This window comes from Lineus longissimus, chromosome 13 (assembly GCF_910592395.1).
Source record: "Lineus longissimus chromosome 13, tnLinLong1.2, whole genome shotgun sequence".
Taxonomy (NCBI): Eukaryota; Metazoa; Nemertea; class Pilidiophora; order Heteronemertea; family Lineidae; genus Lineus; species Lineus longissimus.
In genome coordinates, this window is record NC_088320.1 from 14,220,068 (window position 1) to 14,239,495 (window position 19,428).

Here is a 19,428-nt window from a genome sequence, read left to right on the forward strand (position 1 = left end):
AACTGAAGCCAATAAGATCGGAAATGTTTCATTTATAGGGGGAGGGGTCAGCAAGGAAACTAAAAGTTTTAGTTTCTTTTGGATTCAATGGCTTTTGCTACAGTTCCCAATAGATCCCACATACCTGTCTTTGCACACTCGTGTACGCCCTATAATCATCTTTCATTGCGGACATCATATTGTGTGTGGCACCCTTTTTATTGTCCGCGTAACAGTGCTTTGTTAAATATTACACAATAATCTGTCTTCTTCCTGTATATCAAGTGTTTTGGCCCATTTCCAGACCACTGAAATTGTCATGAAATGCAACATTCTGCACTTGGAATGACTTGTGCATAAAGTTGTGCAAGTCACTTAAAGTTATTCGAGTTACTCTGCTCAGCTGATCACTTAGTGGTTTTATGAATCCCAACTTTAGTTAGTAAGGCACTAAGTGTTTTTTTTCAACTTAAGTTAAGAAGTTTTATTAATACCGGCCTGGGCCCATATTCATAAAAGTTCTTAACTTAAGTGCCAAAAAATCCTAAGTCGTCAACTTACCTAAGTCCCCAACCTAAAATGGGATTCATAAAACGACTCAGTGGCCCACTTAGCCAGGTTGACCGCTTAAGTTTGAGTACACCACTAATCTTTCTTCAAAAGACATTCCCAGGTACCCATGACATATTTCTTGTTGATTTGCGCCTGTTGTAAACTCATCGTTCAGTGATCGTGGGCATTCACATGTGCAAATAACAGAGCATTTTCTGTACATCACAGGAGATACAGAATAAAAGGCAGACACACATGTAGACCAAGTGCATGTAGGCCTATAATTATGCTCGTTAATTATGGGGAGGAAACGTAACTTTTCGGATGCGGAAAAAATCCGCCTCATTGAGGCATACGAAGCTCGGAAAATGTAATACTTGTGGGGAAGTTTTCAGCAAATGTTTCATCGAGGCGCAAACATGATGCTTGGCTTGAAATAACAGATGACGTAAAATAGTCGAAATCCGCATGTTGTGCGAGAAATGGCCGACCTTCAGAAAAAGTGGCAAAATCTGACATCAAATATGAAGGATGAATATAGGGAATACAAAAAAGCGTTGGGAAAGACAGGTTAGTAAATAACTAAATTTATTTCATCGAATACCTTTGCTATGCTAACTCTGCACACTCTCGGTTTTTTAAAATCCTTTTTGTACATACATACATACATACATAAAAACCATCGGCAAATTACCCCATACTCCGCTCGGTTATGTCGTGAAAATTAAGAAAAAAATACCACTTAATTAATTGAACACATTTCATGCGAAAAATTAAAATGGTGCCACAGGAATAACAATCCATGACCGATTTCAAATTCATTTCAGGTGGTGGACCACCTCCTAAGGAACCGTCGATAATTTCACAGAAAGTTGCAGCGGTTATTGGCGAGGATGAATCATCTGTGCATGGTATAGATGGCGGCTTTGATAGCGGTGCACCAAAACCAAAAATCACCGTCACTACATCAGTTACTATCCCGAAGATTACCCACAGCTTTGCAACAAACGACAGGTAGTGTGCCTAACAATTTTACAAACCAACTAGTAGAATTCAATCAAACTTTAAAATTTAGCCGATCTGCTTGAAATTAGCAGCTAGCATTAGTAAAGTCAATACATTTTCTTTCAGTTCTTTCTGCGAGATTGAGGAAGAGAATGAAATTGAGTCTTGTCTTCAAGAATCCAAGATGCGGACACAAAAGCGAAAAGCTTCATCATCCCTTGGTTGTGGTTCGGCAGCCCTCGCCAGTGCCTCAACTAAAATCCAAAGGGTAACGCAGCGTTCTGACGTGAGGTCGTTGTTGCCTAATCCGTGCCCACCGCTTCCCAAGGACACTGAAAAGGATAAAACCCAAAAGAATTCAGGAAATAAGGACGAGATGGTTGTACTGCAGAAAGAACTGCTTGCTTCTGAGAAGCAAAGATGTGCGCTCGAGATAGATAAGCTTAAACTTGAAAAGGAAAAATTGGTTCTAGAAATTGATTTGTTGAAAATGAAAACAAGTAAGATGGAGAAGGAGATGAAAAAAGCAATTTCTGTAAATTCATTTCAGGCGAACGATGAAAACATATTTACACAGTTGTGAATATTTGTCCTAAACCGTTGAAAGCAAATAAATTGTGTAGTATGAGGATATAATAGATAGGTATTTGTTACACTTACTACTTGCCTTAGAAATGTTGCTGGACAATGTGATATCTTGTAGCAGTTGCATTTACACCTGCAAATGGTACAATATTCTCTTCATCGTTCCCATCCTCATCGGGTTGTGGTTGATGTTCGATATCCTCCATGTCTGCTGGATCGAAATCTGGAAGAGCTCTGTCGACAGCAATGTTGTGCAACATTGCACACGCAGCAATGATTGCACAGGCTTTCTTCGGTGCATGACGCAGTTTTCCATGCAGACAGTGGAATCGCCTTTTCCATTGACCGATGCCCCTTTCAACCAAACACCGAGTTTTCTTTTGAGACTGATTATATCGTCGTTGCCCGGGGGTGTTAGGGATAAAAAATGGCGTCATCAGCCAAGGCCGCAATGGATATCCACTGTCACCAAGGAGGACCTCATCTCCTCCCCAATGTCTCATGATATCGGTTACTGCGCTTTCTCGGAGCACAACTGAGTCGTGGGTGCTCCCAGGCCATCTAACCACAACATTGATGAACCTAAAATGTGCATCCAAAACAACCTGCACATTGATGGAATACCAGTTTTTCCTGTTTACATATCTCCACTCATGAAATGAAGGTCCTAGAATCCAAATATGCGTTTCATCGACCACACCTATAACACCGGGAAATCGAGCTATCTCATAAAAATCTGCAGATAATTGAGGTGTGTCCTCTTGTCTCGGAAATTTGATAATGTGTTTTAGAGAATGGTTTAGTGTAGTTGTTACATCCGTGATCACTTGGCTCATGGTTGGTTGTGAAATGTGGACAGTGTCACCAGTAACCTGTTGGAATGATCCGCAAGCGTAAAACCGAAGAGTCGCAAGCAAATTCAACTCAGGAGGCATCGCGTAATTCCTCCTAGTTTTCGATTCTAGGTCATCCCTCACAAGATCAATCAATTAAAAAAATGTTTGCCGGTCAAACCGATATCGCTGGTACAATTCTAAGTCATTGTAAGCGTCCAGTGGATGGAGCCGATCTCGAAAAACCCTTTCCCTGCGAATCGCACGTCTGTGTTCAAATTCATGTTGCCAAGCAAATATCAACGCAGCCATCTCCGTCGAGTACCGTGCAAAAAATGAACAAGAAGAACAAGTCCACTTAGAGTTAAGACTGCCCCAGAGGTGTCTCCAATCTAAGACTCGATTTGAGTGGTCCTCTTGACTTAAGTATGTTTATGAATATGACTTGTTTTAAGTAAGTACCCCACCTAAACTTAAGATGCATTTTGGGCGCCCCACTTTGACTTAAGTATTCATTAAGCTACTTATGTCAAAGTGGGGCACCCAAGTTCGGATTTTATTGATTTTCTTCGGTCCATGTATCGCCGGTTGGGTTCGGTTCCTCATCATTACTCTCGCCGTATTTTATGTGTCGTGACCGGTGTAGAAGTTTAAAATGTCCTAGGATAGAATGCCCGGGAAACAAAGGATTATATTATGCGCTTCAATCTCTGAGCTATTGACGGTCAGGGTCTCTATAGAACCATATTGCAGAATACAATAGGGCCGGACACTTTTTCCAGGGGGGTATTTGTTACTGTTACACCGGCCGCGCCGCCAGTCCAAACAAAATGCGACGACACAACACATGACACAATTCAATGTGCGTGCGTACATTTGTTTCCAGCAAAATCATTATGATCTTGTCTACCACAACATATTTTCAATGATGCATTCCACGGAACACACAGGTACACTTCACACCAATACGAACTGCCCAAAATATGTGCAGTGTAGGCCCTATACGCGCCGAGCAACCAAACTATAGGTTGATTACTCCGAGGTACGCATAAAAATGATAAGATACAGGTGTTTATTTGCATTTTGGTTAGTTGCATCGTGAAGATCAACGCAGTCTTTGAGCCTTGCGGTTTTCGCTTCTTTTTTGTCAACAAAATTATTTTATCTCAAATATTTGTTTTGAGGGAGTCCCCAAATACAATTTGTGGGAAATGGTTACTGTTCAGCTACATCTCTAAGTAAATATGGATAATTCCTTCAAAACAGAAGGAAAGTTGAATTTCATGCGGCCTGTCATTAATTGACAGCTGTCCCCTGACATCATGATCAGTAGTGAAAGCTGATTGGTCAAAGCAGCAGACTGCTCAGTTTCAGCGGCAAGTGTGGAGATCAAAAGCACAGCGATCAAAAAAGTTTTGACAAGGATAAATAGCCCTAGATGATTTATAGCGGCGAGTCCATTGGTGTGTTCGCAAAATGTTGAAATTTGACACAACTGACTCATTAACAATGAAGGCCAAAATATCCCTGTGTTCTGAATTAAATAAATGTTTGCCTGGCCCACCTGGCATCACGAGAGTGGTGAGGATGTGGCCCGTCATCTTTTTCCCGGTTCGTGTCGGTTCGTATCATCGTTGCATCAGGTCAGGTCGAGTCGGTCAATGATCGTCTGTCAGTAGTGACCTAGGTCCGTAACGTAATTTATTTCGGATCGTGTACTGCAAATCGTGGCAATAGATTTGAGGTACGAACCACGCAATACATGTGGCGACTATCGGTTTCTGGTCGGTTCCTTATCGGTCCGTAACTGCCAAAACCGGTACATACTTCTGGACCTAGCTGTAGCCTTGATTCTGGACCTACGGAACGATCTCGGCAACTGCAAAGGTATCCGGCCAATTGATCGGATTCTAAAAATGCACTATACTTGCATTAGTAGGACCTTTGCCAAAAGAGGCGACGAGGTTGAACACCTGCGATCGGCGTTGACCTTTGCGCTCTTTAAGTCTGTGATTAGGGCACGCGCTGAGAGCGTGCCGAGGAAACAGAAAAATCGATGGAATCCGTCATGGGTTTGTTGAGATCGATCGTATTGACGCAAACGCATGAGAGTCAGGATGGGCTTTTACTGGCTTCATTCCAGTGAAATGTGGATTGTATACCATTCACTCAATCATAAAAAAATGTCTAACCATTTGTAGGTATCTTTTTCCGTGAAATTTTTCCACATTTTTGTTGTCCTGTTGAATCCTGTTAACTCATTCCACAACAGCTGCTTTCTTACTTGAGAAAGTTGAAAACCATTTTATGTTATTCTTCTCCAGTAATCCTGTTTTCAGAGATTTTTTGTGGAACTATTCTTCATCGTCAAACTGCAACTTCTCTGGTTTGGCTTCTTTGAAAATAGTGACAAATATTTTTTTCACTTCTCCATCCCCCCCCCCCCCTTAGTCTTGAGGGGCAGGGCCTATCCGTAACCTGCATGGGATTCTCTATTTATTTAGCATTTAAGAAAATCTTGTATAAAATTAGAAAATAACCTGAACAGAAAAACTAAAAAAGAAGCTGTTAGAAAAATTATTAGTTTGAACACAAATCTTCTACCACAAAACAACTACGAAATATGCCGAGGCAATGAGTGGTGTTGCGGGTTAGAGAAACCGGCCACTGACTTTATTTTTGTGCTATCGGCTTAATTACTCTATACATTGAGACCTGTTGACACATATTCACTGGTAGTAGCTCTTGGGAGCAATAGACGATTGATATATTGATGAGAAAAACATTCTTGTCTGCCGAAAATATAATGCCGCGGATATGTCCATCGACCAGCATTAGCGAAAATGGTCTGTTCCATCTTATCTTTTCAAAGTCATGTAGATAAAAATGGTTACCAAGAAGAAATGAGAAGACACAATTTAGCTCTTGAAAAATTACAGAGAGAATCTTAAGACTGGGACGGACACCCAAACAGGTAATTGACATCGTTAACCATCAGTTGAAAAGAGAAAATGGAAAGTGCAATTGATTTTCACAATGTTGATGCGTCGTTTGTGTTCCCCTTTAGTTTCAATGAGGGGCCGTGACACTTTACAGTGACCCTGACATATATAAATGAGGAGCCGTGTCGCTTCACAGTGACGTTATGACGGATTATCTTTTTAAATCCGGGAAATTGTAATTGATAATAGTATATTAAATTATTATTGTTCGAGGTGTTCTGAAGCCACATACTAGGGCTACATTGTGAGAGGAAAAAACATTACTTCTGACATTCTACTCCAAAATCAATTATCAGTTTTTGTTACATTTGAATGCCTTTCCCAAGGCTTGTCTAAACCGTTGTCCCGTTGCACAGTAGATGAAGAAATTGACAAAACTGTTCAAATTGCTCAGAAAGTATGAAATAGTGAGAACAGCAAAATAGATTTCAGGGTCAATATCGAAACTTGAATATGTTTGAATTAGTCCAAGTATTTGGGAAAGCCCGCCCGGTACTTCTAGTAATATAAATATTACCACCACTGTGACAACCCTGTACGTAACTATCTTCATTTGCTTGGCTCGATGTATATCATTTTTGATGAGATGCGCAGAGGTCGCCTGCTCTAAGCCAGATAGTATCAAGCCAGTGAAAAATGTCAGGATAGTTATTGGGATCGAAGAATTGATAATGATATGTAGGCTCCTAATGTAGATGATATCGTAATAATAGTTATAGGACAAATCACTCATGTCCCACACGGGCAGGATCATACCTGAGCAAGGATCATAATGAAATGTCAACTCGATTAAGAAGATCAAAGGTATTCTATACAAGAAAGCCCCTAAACAAATTGCGAAAAGTAAGATGTAGGCATTCTTCTTTGTGCATATAGCTGCCGCCCGCAGAGGCCTGCAGACAGCAATGAATCGCTCAGTGGCAACGCAAACAGTGATATAGATAGATGCTGTCTTTGAAAAGAACTGCAGTGTGTTAAGATAACGCATTGCTTGCGCATGAAACAAAATATACTCGAACCAGAAACCTGTGTACATGTACAAGTCCTGCAACAGCACATCAAATACTACCGAAACCAATACCAGACTGTCTGTCGCGGCTAAACCTTGTAGCAGCACCGAAGTTGATGTGTAAGGCCGCTCATATCCTATGCCAATAATCGCAAGTACATTTGCTGGTAAACCAATTATTGCCATTATTAACGTTAATATTACATTAACGGTGAAAACCACTGTTAAACCACTGTTAAACATCTACGAGAAAATTATAACAATAATATGTAAAAATTCTACTAGCCTTAACTGAACCTTCAAATATAACAATTTTATGTAAAATTTTATATAAGTCTTAACTGAAGTTCCCACCATTTCGCACTCCTGCATAAGGAAACTCAAGTTTATACTTCAAATCAAGCACGGTCCACTGATCTACAGGTCATTGTTGCACATTAAAAATCCGTGTTGAGGTAACGTCATATTCAAATTTTATTGTTGATTTTGTTGAATTAGAATTAGTTGAATCATTTGTTGAATGAGAAAGATTTGACCATGTTGACTTGATTATCCAAACTGTATATGTTGGATGAAATACCTGGTTTTCATGTGGAGGACATTTTTATTTTGGCCTTCTGACAACATATCAGTCATATATCTTGCCGACAAACAGAAGTCATTAAAGAACACAGACCCCAATGGAACCGATTTCATCAACGTGTTGATTATCATTATAAACCACAACCACTTATTTATACCGAAGTTCTCTTAGCCCTCTATTCGCTTTTCATTTGGTTGGCCGATTTTCCATTCCTGTGGGACAGTTCGAACAAAGCTCTCCGTAATTTTCACACATCAGTTTCCAAAGAGTCTGTCCCTGAATCACCTGAAATTCCCTGACAATATCCACTCCTATCTTATGATAATGGTCGACGTAAACACCTCCATGATGGTGAACGCGAACTCCTTTAGCGATCGGACTACCACTGTAGAGAACCACTGAATATCGATAGAAACGCAGCTTAACGCTCTTCGTCAACCTATCAGTCAACATGGTCAATGGGACACGAAATGAGAACAGTGTGCATAGAGAACATATATTTCTGCAAACCTATTAAAAAGTTTTGATTCAATCACACTAGCTATGCGTACCATTGAAAACAAATATCCACCTTGCAACTGGAGAAATAACTTTGCTATCGATGTTGTATTATGTTCCGGTGAATACGGATCATGATACCGGTATCGATTTAATGTTTGAGCGTACTGTTGCTATATTATTTTCCTTATTATTTGAACGACAATCTGAATTAACCAATATCATGAACCCTGCATCGACCACGTTGATGAATGATGCTACCAGTATATCCAGGGTGTTAATAATGTATATAGATTGCTTTGTTTCCGTTGTTTTCATTTTTTTAAAAACACGTTTACTTACACTTTCAGTATTGGTTTCCTTGCTTGTTGAACAGACCCATAGCATAGCCTAAACCCCGCTCCGTCACGGGGATTCTAAGTGCAGAAAATGTCCCATGATTTAGATAACAAATTCAGGAAAACAGTTTTTAAAAAAAAGGAAAATGTTTCCTGTCTTCAGATGAATGTCCTGCCCCCCTTAAGAACTTGTGTGATATGCAATGTATCCTTGCTACCTAACAGTTACTGGCATGTCTGGGTACAAGGAAAGGCACTGTCATAGCAGGATATGAAGAATACCGCGGAAATCATGGATACCGTACTACAAATGGGTCCGCAGAAGTTAAAAATCTGAGTCAGCGAAATAATAAGGCATGTTGGTTTTGACACTGGGTATATATTTCTACTACAGCAGGACATGCATGTTGCCAGGAAATGCATGTTGCCTGGAAATGCATGGTTCCTGGACATGCATGGTTCCTGGACATGCATGGTTCCTGGACATGCATGGTTCCTGGACATGTATGGTTCCTGGACATGCATGGTTCCTGGACATGTATGGTTCCTGGACATGTATGGTTCCTGGACATGTATGGTGCCTGGACATGCATGGTTCCTGGACATGTATGGTTCCTGGACATGTATGGTTCCTGGACATGTATGGTTCCTGGACATGCATGGTTCCTGGACATGTATGGTTCCTGGACATGTATGGTTCCTGGACATGTATGGTTCCTGGACATGCATGGTTCCTGGACATGTATGGTTCCTGGACATGTATGGTTCCTGGACATGCATGGTTCCTGGACATGTATGGTTCCTGGACATGCATGGTTCCTGGACATGTATGGTTCCTGGACATGTATGGTTTCTGGACATGCATTGTTCCTGGACATGTATGGTTCCTGGACATGCATGGTTCCTGGACATGTATGGTTCCTGGACATGTATGGTTCCTGGACATGCATGGTTCCTGGACATGTATGGTTCCTGGACATGTATGGTTTCTGGACATGCATGGTTCCTGGACATGCATGGTTCCTGGACATGTATGGCGCCTGGACATGTATGGTTCCTGGACATGTATGGTTCCTGGACATGTATGGTTCCTGGACATGCATGGTTCCTGGACATGCATGGTTCCTGGACATGTATGGTTCCTGGACATGCATGGTTCCTGGACATGTATGGTTCCTGGACATGTATGGTTCGTGGACATGCATGGTTCCTGGACATGTATGGTTCCTGGACATGTATGGTTCCTGTACATGTATGGTTCCTGGACATGCATGGTTCCTGGACATGCATGGTTCCTGGACATGTATGGTTCCTGGACATGCATGGTTCCTGGACATGTATGGTTCCTGGACATGCATGGTTCCTGGACATGTATGGTTCCTGGACATGTATGGTTCGTGGACATGCATGGTTCCTGGACATGCATGGTTCCTGGACATGTATGGTTCCTGGACTTGCATGGTTCCTGGACATGTATGGTTCCTGGACATGCATGGTTCCTGGACATGTATGGTTCCTGGACATGTATGGTTCGTGGACATGCATGGTTCCTGGACATGTATGGTTCCTGGACATGTATGGTGCCTGGCAAGCATGGTTCCTGGTCACGAGTGGTGCCAGAATATGTATGGTGCCTGGGCATGCATGGTGCATGGACATGCAAGGTAGCTGCAAATGCTTGGTGCCTGGGCATGCATGGTGCCTGGACATGCATGGTGTCTGGACTATTATTAACACCCTGGATATACTAGTAGCATCATTCATCAACGTGGTCGATGCAGGGTTCATGATATTGGTCAATTCAGATTGCTGTTCAAATAAGGTTTTTGCTTTCAATTATTACAACATGTTTAAAGGCCATATATCTAGGTTTTTTGCCATTTTCTGCTGTAAGACGATTTCAAAAGTGTACCTAACACTTTATACAATACAGAAAACCAAATGCAATTAGCTTCATCCATTTTGAAGATATAGCCAATTATGTGTTTGACAACTTGATTACCTAATCAGGCTAGCAACTGGCTTGTTAGAGCCAGGCGGCGGGTTCAGCAAAAGTTGTGATGTAGATCAGGTCATCTGTACATGTCATGCAATCATAAAAGCAGGAGGGCCTTAATTAATCATGCACACCTGGAAGTAATGTGTTTCATTCACTATGGTGTATTGTGTGGCTCCGAATTGTGTCAAGGCTAGCACAAAGAACAATCGAATGACGGATGGGACCCATTTTCATGAATTTCCAAAGCCAGTTGAACGAGAGAGGAGGAAGCTGTGGATTCAGAAGTGCAAACGTTTGGAGTGTTGGAAGCCTGGGCCTTCGGCCAAACTTTGCAGTGATCACTTTATCGATACGGATTATCACATGAAGCCGGATATCTGCATCCAACTGAATATTAAATGCCACTTGTTAAAAACAGCTGTTCCATCTGTATTCGATTTGACCAACCCCACTTACATGCGACAGCCTCCAAAGGAACGTTCGTTAGCCATAAAACGTAAACATCAAGAAGTGAGTTGAACACTATTTCATGATTTATACACTGCTGATGCACACAACACTCATACTACCCAAATGGCACATGTCATCCACTGTACAGTGGCTACACAACCATGTCAATTGCATTTAATGCCCGAGGCTGCTGAGGTCGGTTGTTATACATAATGGGCCGAATTTACAAAGGGTGTTTAGCTTAAAACAGCGTTTAATGTCTGAATAGACAGAGTCAGGGCCTTGCAGGGTTTCTTCATGAAAACCGCATTAGGCCCTGAAACTGATTATGTAGAATTTACACGCGTCTAACTCTTAAACACCCTTCGTAAATTCGGCCCAATGTGTAGGGCCTACACATTGGGCCGAATTTACGAAGGGTGTTTAAGAGTTAGACGCGTGTAAATTCTACATAATCAGTTTCAGGGCCTAATGCGGTTTTCATGAAGAAACCCTGCAAGGCCCTGACTCTGTCTATTCAGACATTAAACGCTGTTTTAAGCTAAACACCCTTTGTAAATTCGGCCCATTATGTATAACAACCGACCTCAGCAGCCTCGGGCATTAAATGCAATTGACATGGTTGTGTAGCCACTGTACAGTGGATGACATGTGCCATTTGGGTAGTATGAGTGTTGTGTGCATCAGCAGTGTATAAATCATGAAATAGTGTTCAACTCACTTCTTGATGTTTACGTTTTATGGCTAACGAACGTTCCTTTGGAGGCTGTCGCATGTAAGTGGGGTTGGTCAAATCGAATACAGATGGAACAGCTGTTTTTAACAAGTGGCATTTAATATTCAGTTGGATGCAGATATCCGGCTTCATGTGATAATCCGTATCGATAAAGTGATCACTGCAAAGTTTGGCCGAAGGCCCGGGCTTCCAACACTCCAAACGTTTGCACTTCTGAATCCACAGCTTCCTCCTCTCTCGTTCAACTGGCTTTGGAAATTCATGAAAATGGGTCCCATCCGTCATTCGATTGTTCTTTGTGCTAGCCTTGACACAATTCGGAGCCACACAATACACCATAGTGAATGAAACACATTACTTCCAGGTGTGCATGATTAATTAAGGCCCTCCTGCTTTTATGATTGCATGACATGTACAGATGACCTGATCTACATCACAACTTTTGCTGAACCCGCCGCCTGGCTCTAACAAGCCAGTTGCTAGCCTGATTAGGTAATCAAGTTGTCAAACACATAATTGGCTATATCTTCAAAATGGATGGAGCTAATTGCATTTGGTTTTCTGTATTGTATAAAGTGTTAGGTACACTTTTGAAATCGTCTTACAGCAGAAAATGGCAAAAAAACTAGATATATGGCCTTTAAACATGTTGTAATAATTGAAAGCAAAAACCTTATTTGAACAACAATCTAAATTGACCAATATCATGAACCCTGCATCGACCACGTTGATGAATGATGCTACTAGTATATCCAGGGTGTTAATAATAGTCCAGACACCATGCATGTCCAGGCACCATGCATGCCCAGGAACCATGCATGTCCAGGAACCATGCATTTCCAGGCAACATGCATTTCCTGGCAACATGCATGTCCTGCTGTAGTAGAAATATATACCCAGTGTCAAAACCAACATGCCTTATTATTTCGCTGACTCAGATTTTTAACTTCTGCGGACCCATTTGTAGTACGGTATCCATGATTTCCGCGGTATTCTTCATATCCTGCTATGACAGTGCCTTTCCTTGTACCCAGACATGCCAGTAACTGTTAGGTAGCAAGGATACATTGCATATCACACAAGTTCTTAAGGGGGGCAGGACATTCATCTGAAGACAGGAAACATTTTCCTTTTTTTTAAAAACTGTTTTCCTGAATTTGTTATCTAAATCATGGGACATTTTCTGCACTTAGAATCCCCGTGACGGAGCGGGGTTTAGGCTATGCTATGGGTCTGTTCAACAAGCAAGGAAACCAATACTGAAAGTGTAAGTAAACGTGTTTTTAAAAAAATGAAAACAACGGAAACAAAGCAATCTATATACATTATTAACACCCTGGATATACTGGTAGCATCATTCATCAACGTGGTCGATGCAGGGTTCATGATATTGGTTAATTCAGATTGTCGTTCAAATAATAAGGAAAATAATATAGCAACAGTACGCTCAAACATTAAATCGATACCGGTATCATGATCCGTATTCACCGGAACATAATACAACATCGATAGCAAAGTTATTTCTCCAGTTGCAAGGTGGATATTTGTTTTCAATGGTACGCATAGCTAGTGTGATTGAATCAAAACTTTTTAATAGGTTTGCAGAAATATATGTTCTCTATGCACACTGTTCTCATTTCGTGTCCCATTGACCATGTTGACTGATAGGTTGACGAAGAGCGTTAAGCTGCGTTTCTATCGATATTCAGTGGTTCTCTCCAGTGGTAGTCCGATCGCTAAAGGAGTTCGCGTTCACCATCATGGAGGTGTTTACGTCGACCATTATCATAAGATAGGAGTGGATATTGTCAGGGAATTTCAGGTGATTCAGGGACAGACTCTTTGGAAACTGATGTGTGAAAATTACGGAGAGCTTTGTTCGAACTGTCCCACAGGAATGGAAAATCGGCCAACCAAATGAAAAGCGAATAGAGGGCTAAGAGAACTTCGGTATAAATAAGTGGTTGTGGTTTATAATGATAATCAACACGTTGATGAAATCGGTTCCATTGGGGTCTGTGTTCTTTAATGACTTCTGTTTGTCGGCAAGATATATGACTGATATGTTGTCAGAAGGCCAAAATAAAAATGTCCTCCACATGAAAACCAGGTATTTCATCCAACATATACAGTTTGGATAATCAAGTCAACATGGTCAAATCTTTCTCATTCAACAAATGATTCAACTAATTCTAATTCAACAAAATCAACAATAAAATTTGAATATGACGTTACCTCAACACGGATTTTTAATGTGCAACAATGACCTGTAGATCAGTGGACCGTGCTTGATTTGAAGTATAAACTTGAGTTTCCTTATGCAGGAGTGCGAAATGGTGGGAACTTCAGTTAAGACTTATATAAAATTTTACATAAAATTGTTATATTTGAAGGTTCAGTTAAGGCTAGCAGAATTTTTACATATTATTGTTATAATTTTCTCGTAGATGTTTAACAGCTACGAGCTACGATGGTAACAACTAACGAAACCATTCCTTTCACCACATCGATAGACCGTGGACGATGTTTGTATCCTATATATCCCTTGACTGGTTACTATGATTTGGTGGTTTTCACCGTTAATGTAATATTAACGTTAATAATGGCAATAATTGGTTTACCAGCAAATGTACTTGCGATTATTGGCATAGGATATGAGCGGCCTTACACATCAACTTCGGTGCTGCTACAAGGTTTAGCCGCGACAGACAGTCTGGTCTTGGTTTCGGTAGTATTTGATGTGCTGTTGCAGGACTTGTACATGTACACAGGTTTCTGGTTCGAGTATATTTTGTTTCATGCGCAAGCAATGCGTTATCTTAACACACTGCAGTTCTTTTCAAAGACAGCATCTATCTATATCACTGTTTGCGTTGCCACTGAGCGATTCATTGCTGTCTGCAGGCCTCTGCGGGCGGCAGCTATATGCACAAAGAAGAATGCCTACATCTTACTTTTCGCAATTTGTTTAGGGGCTTTCTTGTATAGAATACCTTTGATCTTCTTAATCGAGTTGACATTTCATTATGATCCTTGCTCAGGTATGATCCTGCCTGTGTGGGACATGAGTGATTTGTCCTATAACTATTATTACGATATCATCTACATTAGGAGCCTACATATCATTATCAATTCTTCGATCCCAATAACTATCCTGACATTTTTCACTGGCTTGATACTATCTGGCTTAGAGAAGGCGACCTCTGCGCATCTCATCAAAAATGATATACATCGAGCCAAGCAAATGAAGATAGTTACGTACAGGGTTGTCACAGTGGTGGTAATATTTATATTACTAGAAGTACCGGGTGGGCTTACCCAAATACTTGGACTAATTCAAACATATTCAAGTTTCGATATTGACCCTGCTATCTATTTTGCTGTTCTCACTATTTCATACTTTCTGAGCAATTTGAACAGTTTTGTCAATTTCTTCATCTACTGTGCAACGGGACAACGGTTTAGACAAGCCTTGGGAAAGGCATTCAAATGTAACAAAAACTGATAATTGATTTTGGAGTAGAATGTCAGAAGTAATGTTTTTTTCCTCTCACAATGTAGCCCTAGTATGTGGCTTCAGAACACCTCGAACAATAATAATTTAATATACTATTATCAATTACAATTTCCCGGATTTAAAAAGATAATCCGTCATAACGTCACTGTGAAGCGACACGGCTCCTCATTTATATATGTCAGGGTCACTGTAAAGTGCCACGGCCCCTCATTGAAACTAAAGGGGAACACAAACGACGCATCAACATTGTGAAAATCAATTGCACTTTCCATTTTCTCTTTTCAACTGATGGTTAACGATGTCAATTACCTGTTTGGGTGTCGGTCCCAGTCTTAAGATTCTCTCTGTAATTTTTCAAGAGCTAAATTGTGTCTTCTCATTTCTTCTTGGTAACCATTTTTATCTACATGACTTTGAAAAGATAAGATGGAACAGACCATTTTCGCTAATGCTGGTCGATGGACATATCCGCGGCATTATATTTTCGGCAGACAAGAATGTTTTTCTCATCAATATATCAATCGTCTATTGCTCCCAAGAGCTACTACCAGTGAATATGTGTCAACAGGTCTCAATGTATAGAGTAATTAAGCCGATAGCACAAAAATAAAGTCAGTGGCCGGTTTCTCTAACCCGCAACACCACTCATTGCCTCGGCATATTTCGTAGTTGTTTTGTGGTAGAAGATTTGTGTTCAAACTAATAATTTTTCTAACAGCTTCTTTTTTAGTTTTTCTGTTCAGGTTATTTTCTAATTTTATACAAGATTTCCTTAAATGCTAAATAAATAGAGAATCCCATGCAGGTTACGGATAGGCCCTGCCCCTCAAGACTAAGGGGGGGGGGGGGATGGAGAAGTGAAAAAAATATTTGTCACTATTTTCAAAGAAGCCAAACCAGAGAAGTTGCAGTTTGACGATGAAGAATAGTTCCACAAAAAATCTCTGAAAACAGGATTACTGGAGAAGAATAACATAAAATGGTTTTCAACTTTCTCAAGTAAGAAAGCAGCTGTTGTGGAATGAGTTAACAGGATTCAACAGGACAACAAAAATGTGGAAAAATTTCACGGAAAAAGATACCTACAAATGATTAGACATTTTTTTATGATTGAGTGAATGGTATACAATCCACATTTCACTGGAATGAAGCCAGTAAAAGCCCATCCTGACTCTCATGCGTTTGCGTCAATACGATCGATCTCAACAAACCCATGACGGATTCCATCGATTTTTCTGTTTCCTCGGCACGCTCTCAGCGCGTGCCCCAATCACAGACTTAAAGAGCGCAAAGGTCAACGCCGATCGCAGGTGTTCAACCTCGTCGCCTCTTTTGGCAAAGGTCCTACTAATGCAAGTATAGTGCATTTTTAGAATCCGATCAATTGGCACAGGGTTGTAGGCTGCCGGATACCTTTGCAGTTGCCGAGATCGTTCCGTAGGTCCAGAATCAAGGCTACAGCTAGGTCCAGAAGTATGTACCGGTTTTGGCAGTTACGGACCGATAAGGAACCGACCAGAAACCGATAGTCGCCACATGTATTGCGTGGTTCGTACCTCAAATCTATTGCCACGATTTGCAGTACACGAACCGAAATAAATTACGTTACGGACCTAGGTCATTTAGACTACTGACAGACGATCATTGACCGACTCGACCTGACCCGATGCAACGATGATACGAACCGACACGAACCGGGAAAAAGATGACGGGCCACATCCTCACCAATGTCGTGATGCCAGGTGGGCCAGGCAAACATTTATTTAATTCAGAACACAGGGATATTTTGGCCTTCATTGTTAATGAGTCAGTTGTGTCAAATTTCAACATTTTGCGAACACATCAATGGACTCGCCGCTATAAATCATCTAGGGCTATTTATCCTTGTCAAAACTTTCTTGATCGCTGTGCTTTTGATCCCCACACTTGCCGCTGAAACTGAGCAGTCTGCTGCTTTGACCAATCAGCTTTCACTACTGATCATGATGTCAGGGGACAGCTGTCAATTAATGACAGGCCGCATGAAATTCAACTTTCCTTCTGTTTTGAAGGAATTATCCATATTTACTTAGAGATGTAGCTGAACAGTAACCATTTCCCACAAATTGTATTTGGGGACTCCCTCAAAACAAATATTTGAGATAAAATAATTTTGTTGACAAAAAAGAAGCGAAAACCGCAAGGCTCAAATACTGCGTTGATCTTCACGATGCAACTAACCAAAATGCAAATAAACACCTGTATCTTATCATTTTTATGCGTACCTCGGAGTAATCAACCTATAATTTGGTTGCTCGGTGCGTATAGGGCCTACACTGCACATATTTCGGGCAGTTCGTATTGGTGTGAAGTGTACCTGTGTGTTCCGTGGAATGCATCATTGAAAATATGTTGTGGTAGACAAGATCATTCTGATTTTGCTGGAAACAAATGTACGCACGCACATTGAATTGTGTCATGTGTTGTGTCGTCGCATTTTGTTTGGACTGGCGGCGCGGCCGGTGTAACAGTAACAAATACCCCCTGGAAAAAGTGTCCGGCCCTATTGTATTCTGCAATATGGTTCTATAGAGACCCTGACCGTCAATAGCTCAGAGATTGAAGCGCATAATATAATCCTTTGTTTCCCGGGCATTCTATCCTAGGACATTTTAAACTCCTACACCGGTCACGACACATAAAATACGGCGAGAGTAATGATGAGGAACCGAACCCAACCGGCGATACATGGACCGAAGAAAATCAATAAAATCCGAACTTGGGTGCCCCACTTTGACATAAGTAGCTTAATGAATACTTAAGTCAAAGTGGGGCGCCCAAAATGCATCTTAAGTTTAGGTGGGGTACTTTCTTAAAACAAGTCATATTCATAAGCATACTTAAGTCAAGAGGACCACTCAAATCGAGTCTTAGATTGGAGACACCTCTGGGGCAGTCTTAACTCTAAGTGGACTTGTTCTTCTTGTTCATTTTTTGCACGGTGCTCGACGGAGATGGCTGCGTTGATATTTGCTTGGCAACATGAATTTGAACACAGACGTGCAATTCGCAGGGAAAGGGTTTTTCGAGATCGGCTCCATCCACTGGACGCTTACAATGACTTAGAATTGTACCAGCGATATCGGTTTGACCGGCAAACAATTTTTTAATTGATTGATCTTGTGAGGGATGACCTAGAATCGAAAACTAGGAGGAATTACGCGCTGCCTCCTGAGTTGAAGTTGCTTGCGTCTCTTCGGTTTTACGCTTGCGGATCATTCCAACAGGTTACTGGTGACACTGTCCACATTTCACAACCAACCATGAGCCAAGTGATCGCGGATGTAACAACTCAGTAAAACCATTCTCTAAAACACATTATCAAATTTCCGAGACAAGAGGACACCTCAATTATCTGCAGATTTTTATGAGATAGCTCGATTTCCCGGTGTTATAGGTGTGGTCGATGAAACGCATATTTGGATTTTAGGACCTTCATTTCATGAGTGGAGATATGTAAACAGGAAAAACTGGTATTCCATCAATGTGCAGGTTGTTTTGGATGCACATTTTAGGTTCATCAATGTTGTGGTTAGATGGCCTGGGAGCACCCACGACTCAGTTGTGCTCCGAGAAAGCGCAGTAACCGATATCATGAGACATTGGGAAGGAGATGAGGTCCTCCTTGGTGACAGTGGATATCCATTGCGGCCTTGGCTGATGACGCCATTTTTGATCCCTAACACCCCCGGGCAACGACGATATAATCAGTCTCACAAGAAAACTCGGTGTTTGGTTGAAAGGGGCATCGGTCAATGGAAAAGGCGATTCCACTGTCTGCATGGAAAACTGCGTCATGCACCGGAGAAAGCCTGTGCAATCATTGCTGCGTGTGCAATGTTGCACAACATTGCTATCGACAGAGCTCTTCCAGACTTCGATCCAGCAGACATGGAGGATATCGAACATCAACCACGACCCGATGAGGATGGGAACGATGAAGAGAATATTGTACCATTTGCAGGTGTGAATGCAACTGCTACAAGAGATCACATTGTCCAGCAACATTTCTAAGGCAAGTAGTAAGTGTAACAAATACCTATCTATTATATCCTCATACTACACAATTTATTTGCTTTCAACGGTTTATGACAAATATTCACAACTGTGTAAATATGTTTTCATCGTTCGCCTGAAATGAATTTACAGAAATTGCTTTTTTCATCTCCTTCTCCATCTTACTTGTTTTCATTTTCAACAAATCAATTTCTAGAACCAATTTTTCCTTTTCAAGTTTAAGCTTATCTATCTCGAGCGCACATCTTTGCTTCTCAGAAGCAAGCAGTTCTTTCTGCAGTACAAC

The 19,428-nt window shown here is 41.1% G+C and overlaps 1 protein-coding gene across 1 annotated transcript; it reads left to right on the plus strand.

Moving 5' to 3' along the window:
- The first annotated feature begins 18,719 nt into the window (after positions 1-18,719).
- Positions 18,720-19,139, plus strand: LOC135497705 (putative nuclease HARBI1). The gene has a single exon (XM_064787539.1). The coding sequence runs from the start codon at positions 18,720-18,722 to the stop codon at positions 19,137-19,139; it is 420 nt and encodes a 139-aa protein (XP_064643609.1).
- Positions 19,140-19,428: the final 289 nt, after the last annotated feature.

Excerpts from the sequence above, each read along its gene's own strand:
- LOC135497705 (XM_064787539.1), top strand. The coding sequence starts at position 18,720 with ATGAGACATTGGGAAGGAGATGAGGTCCTCCTTGGTGACAGTGGATAT.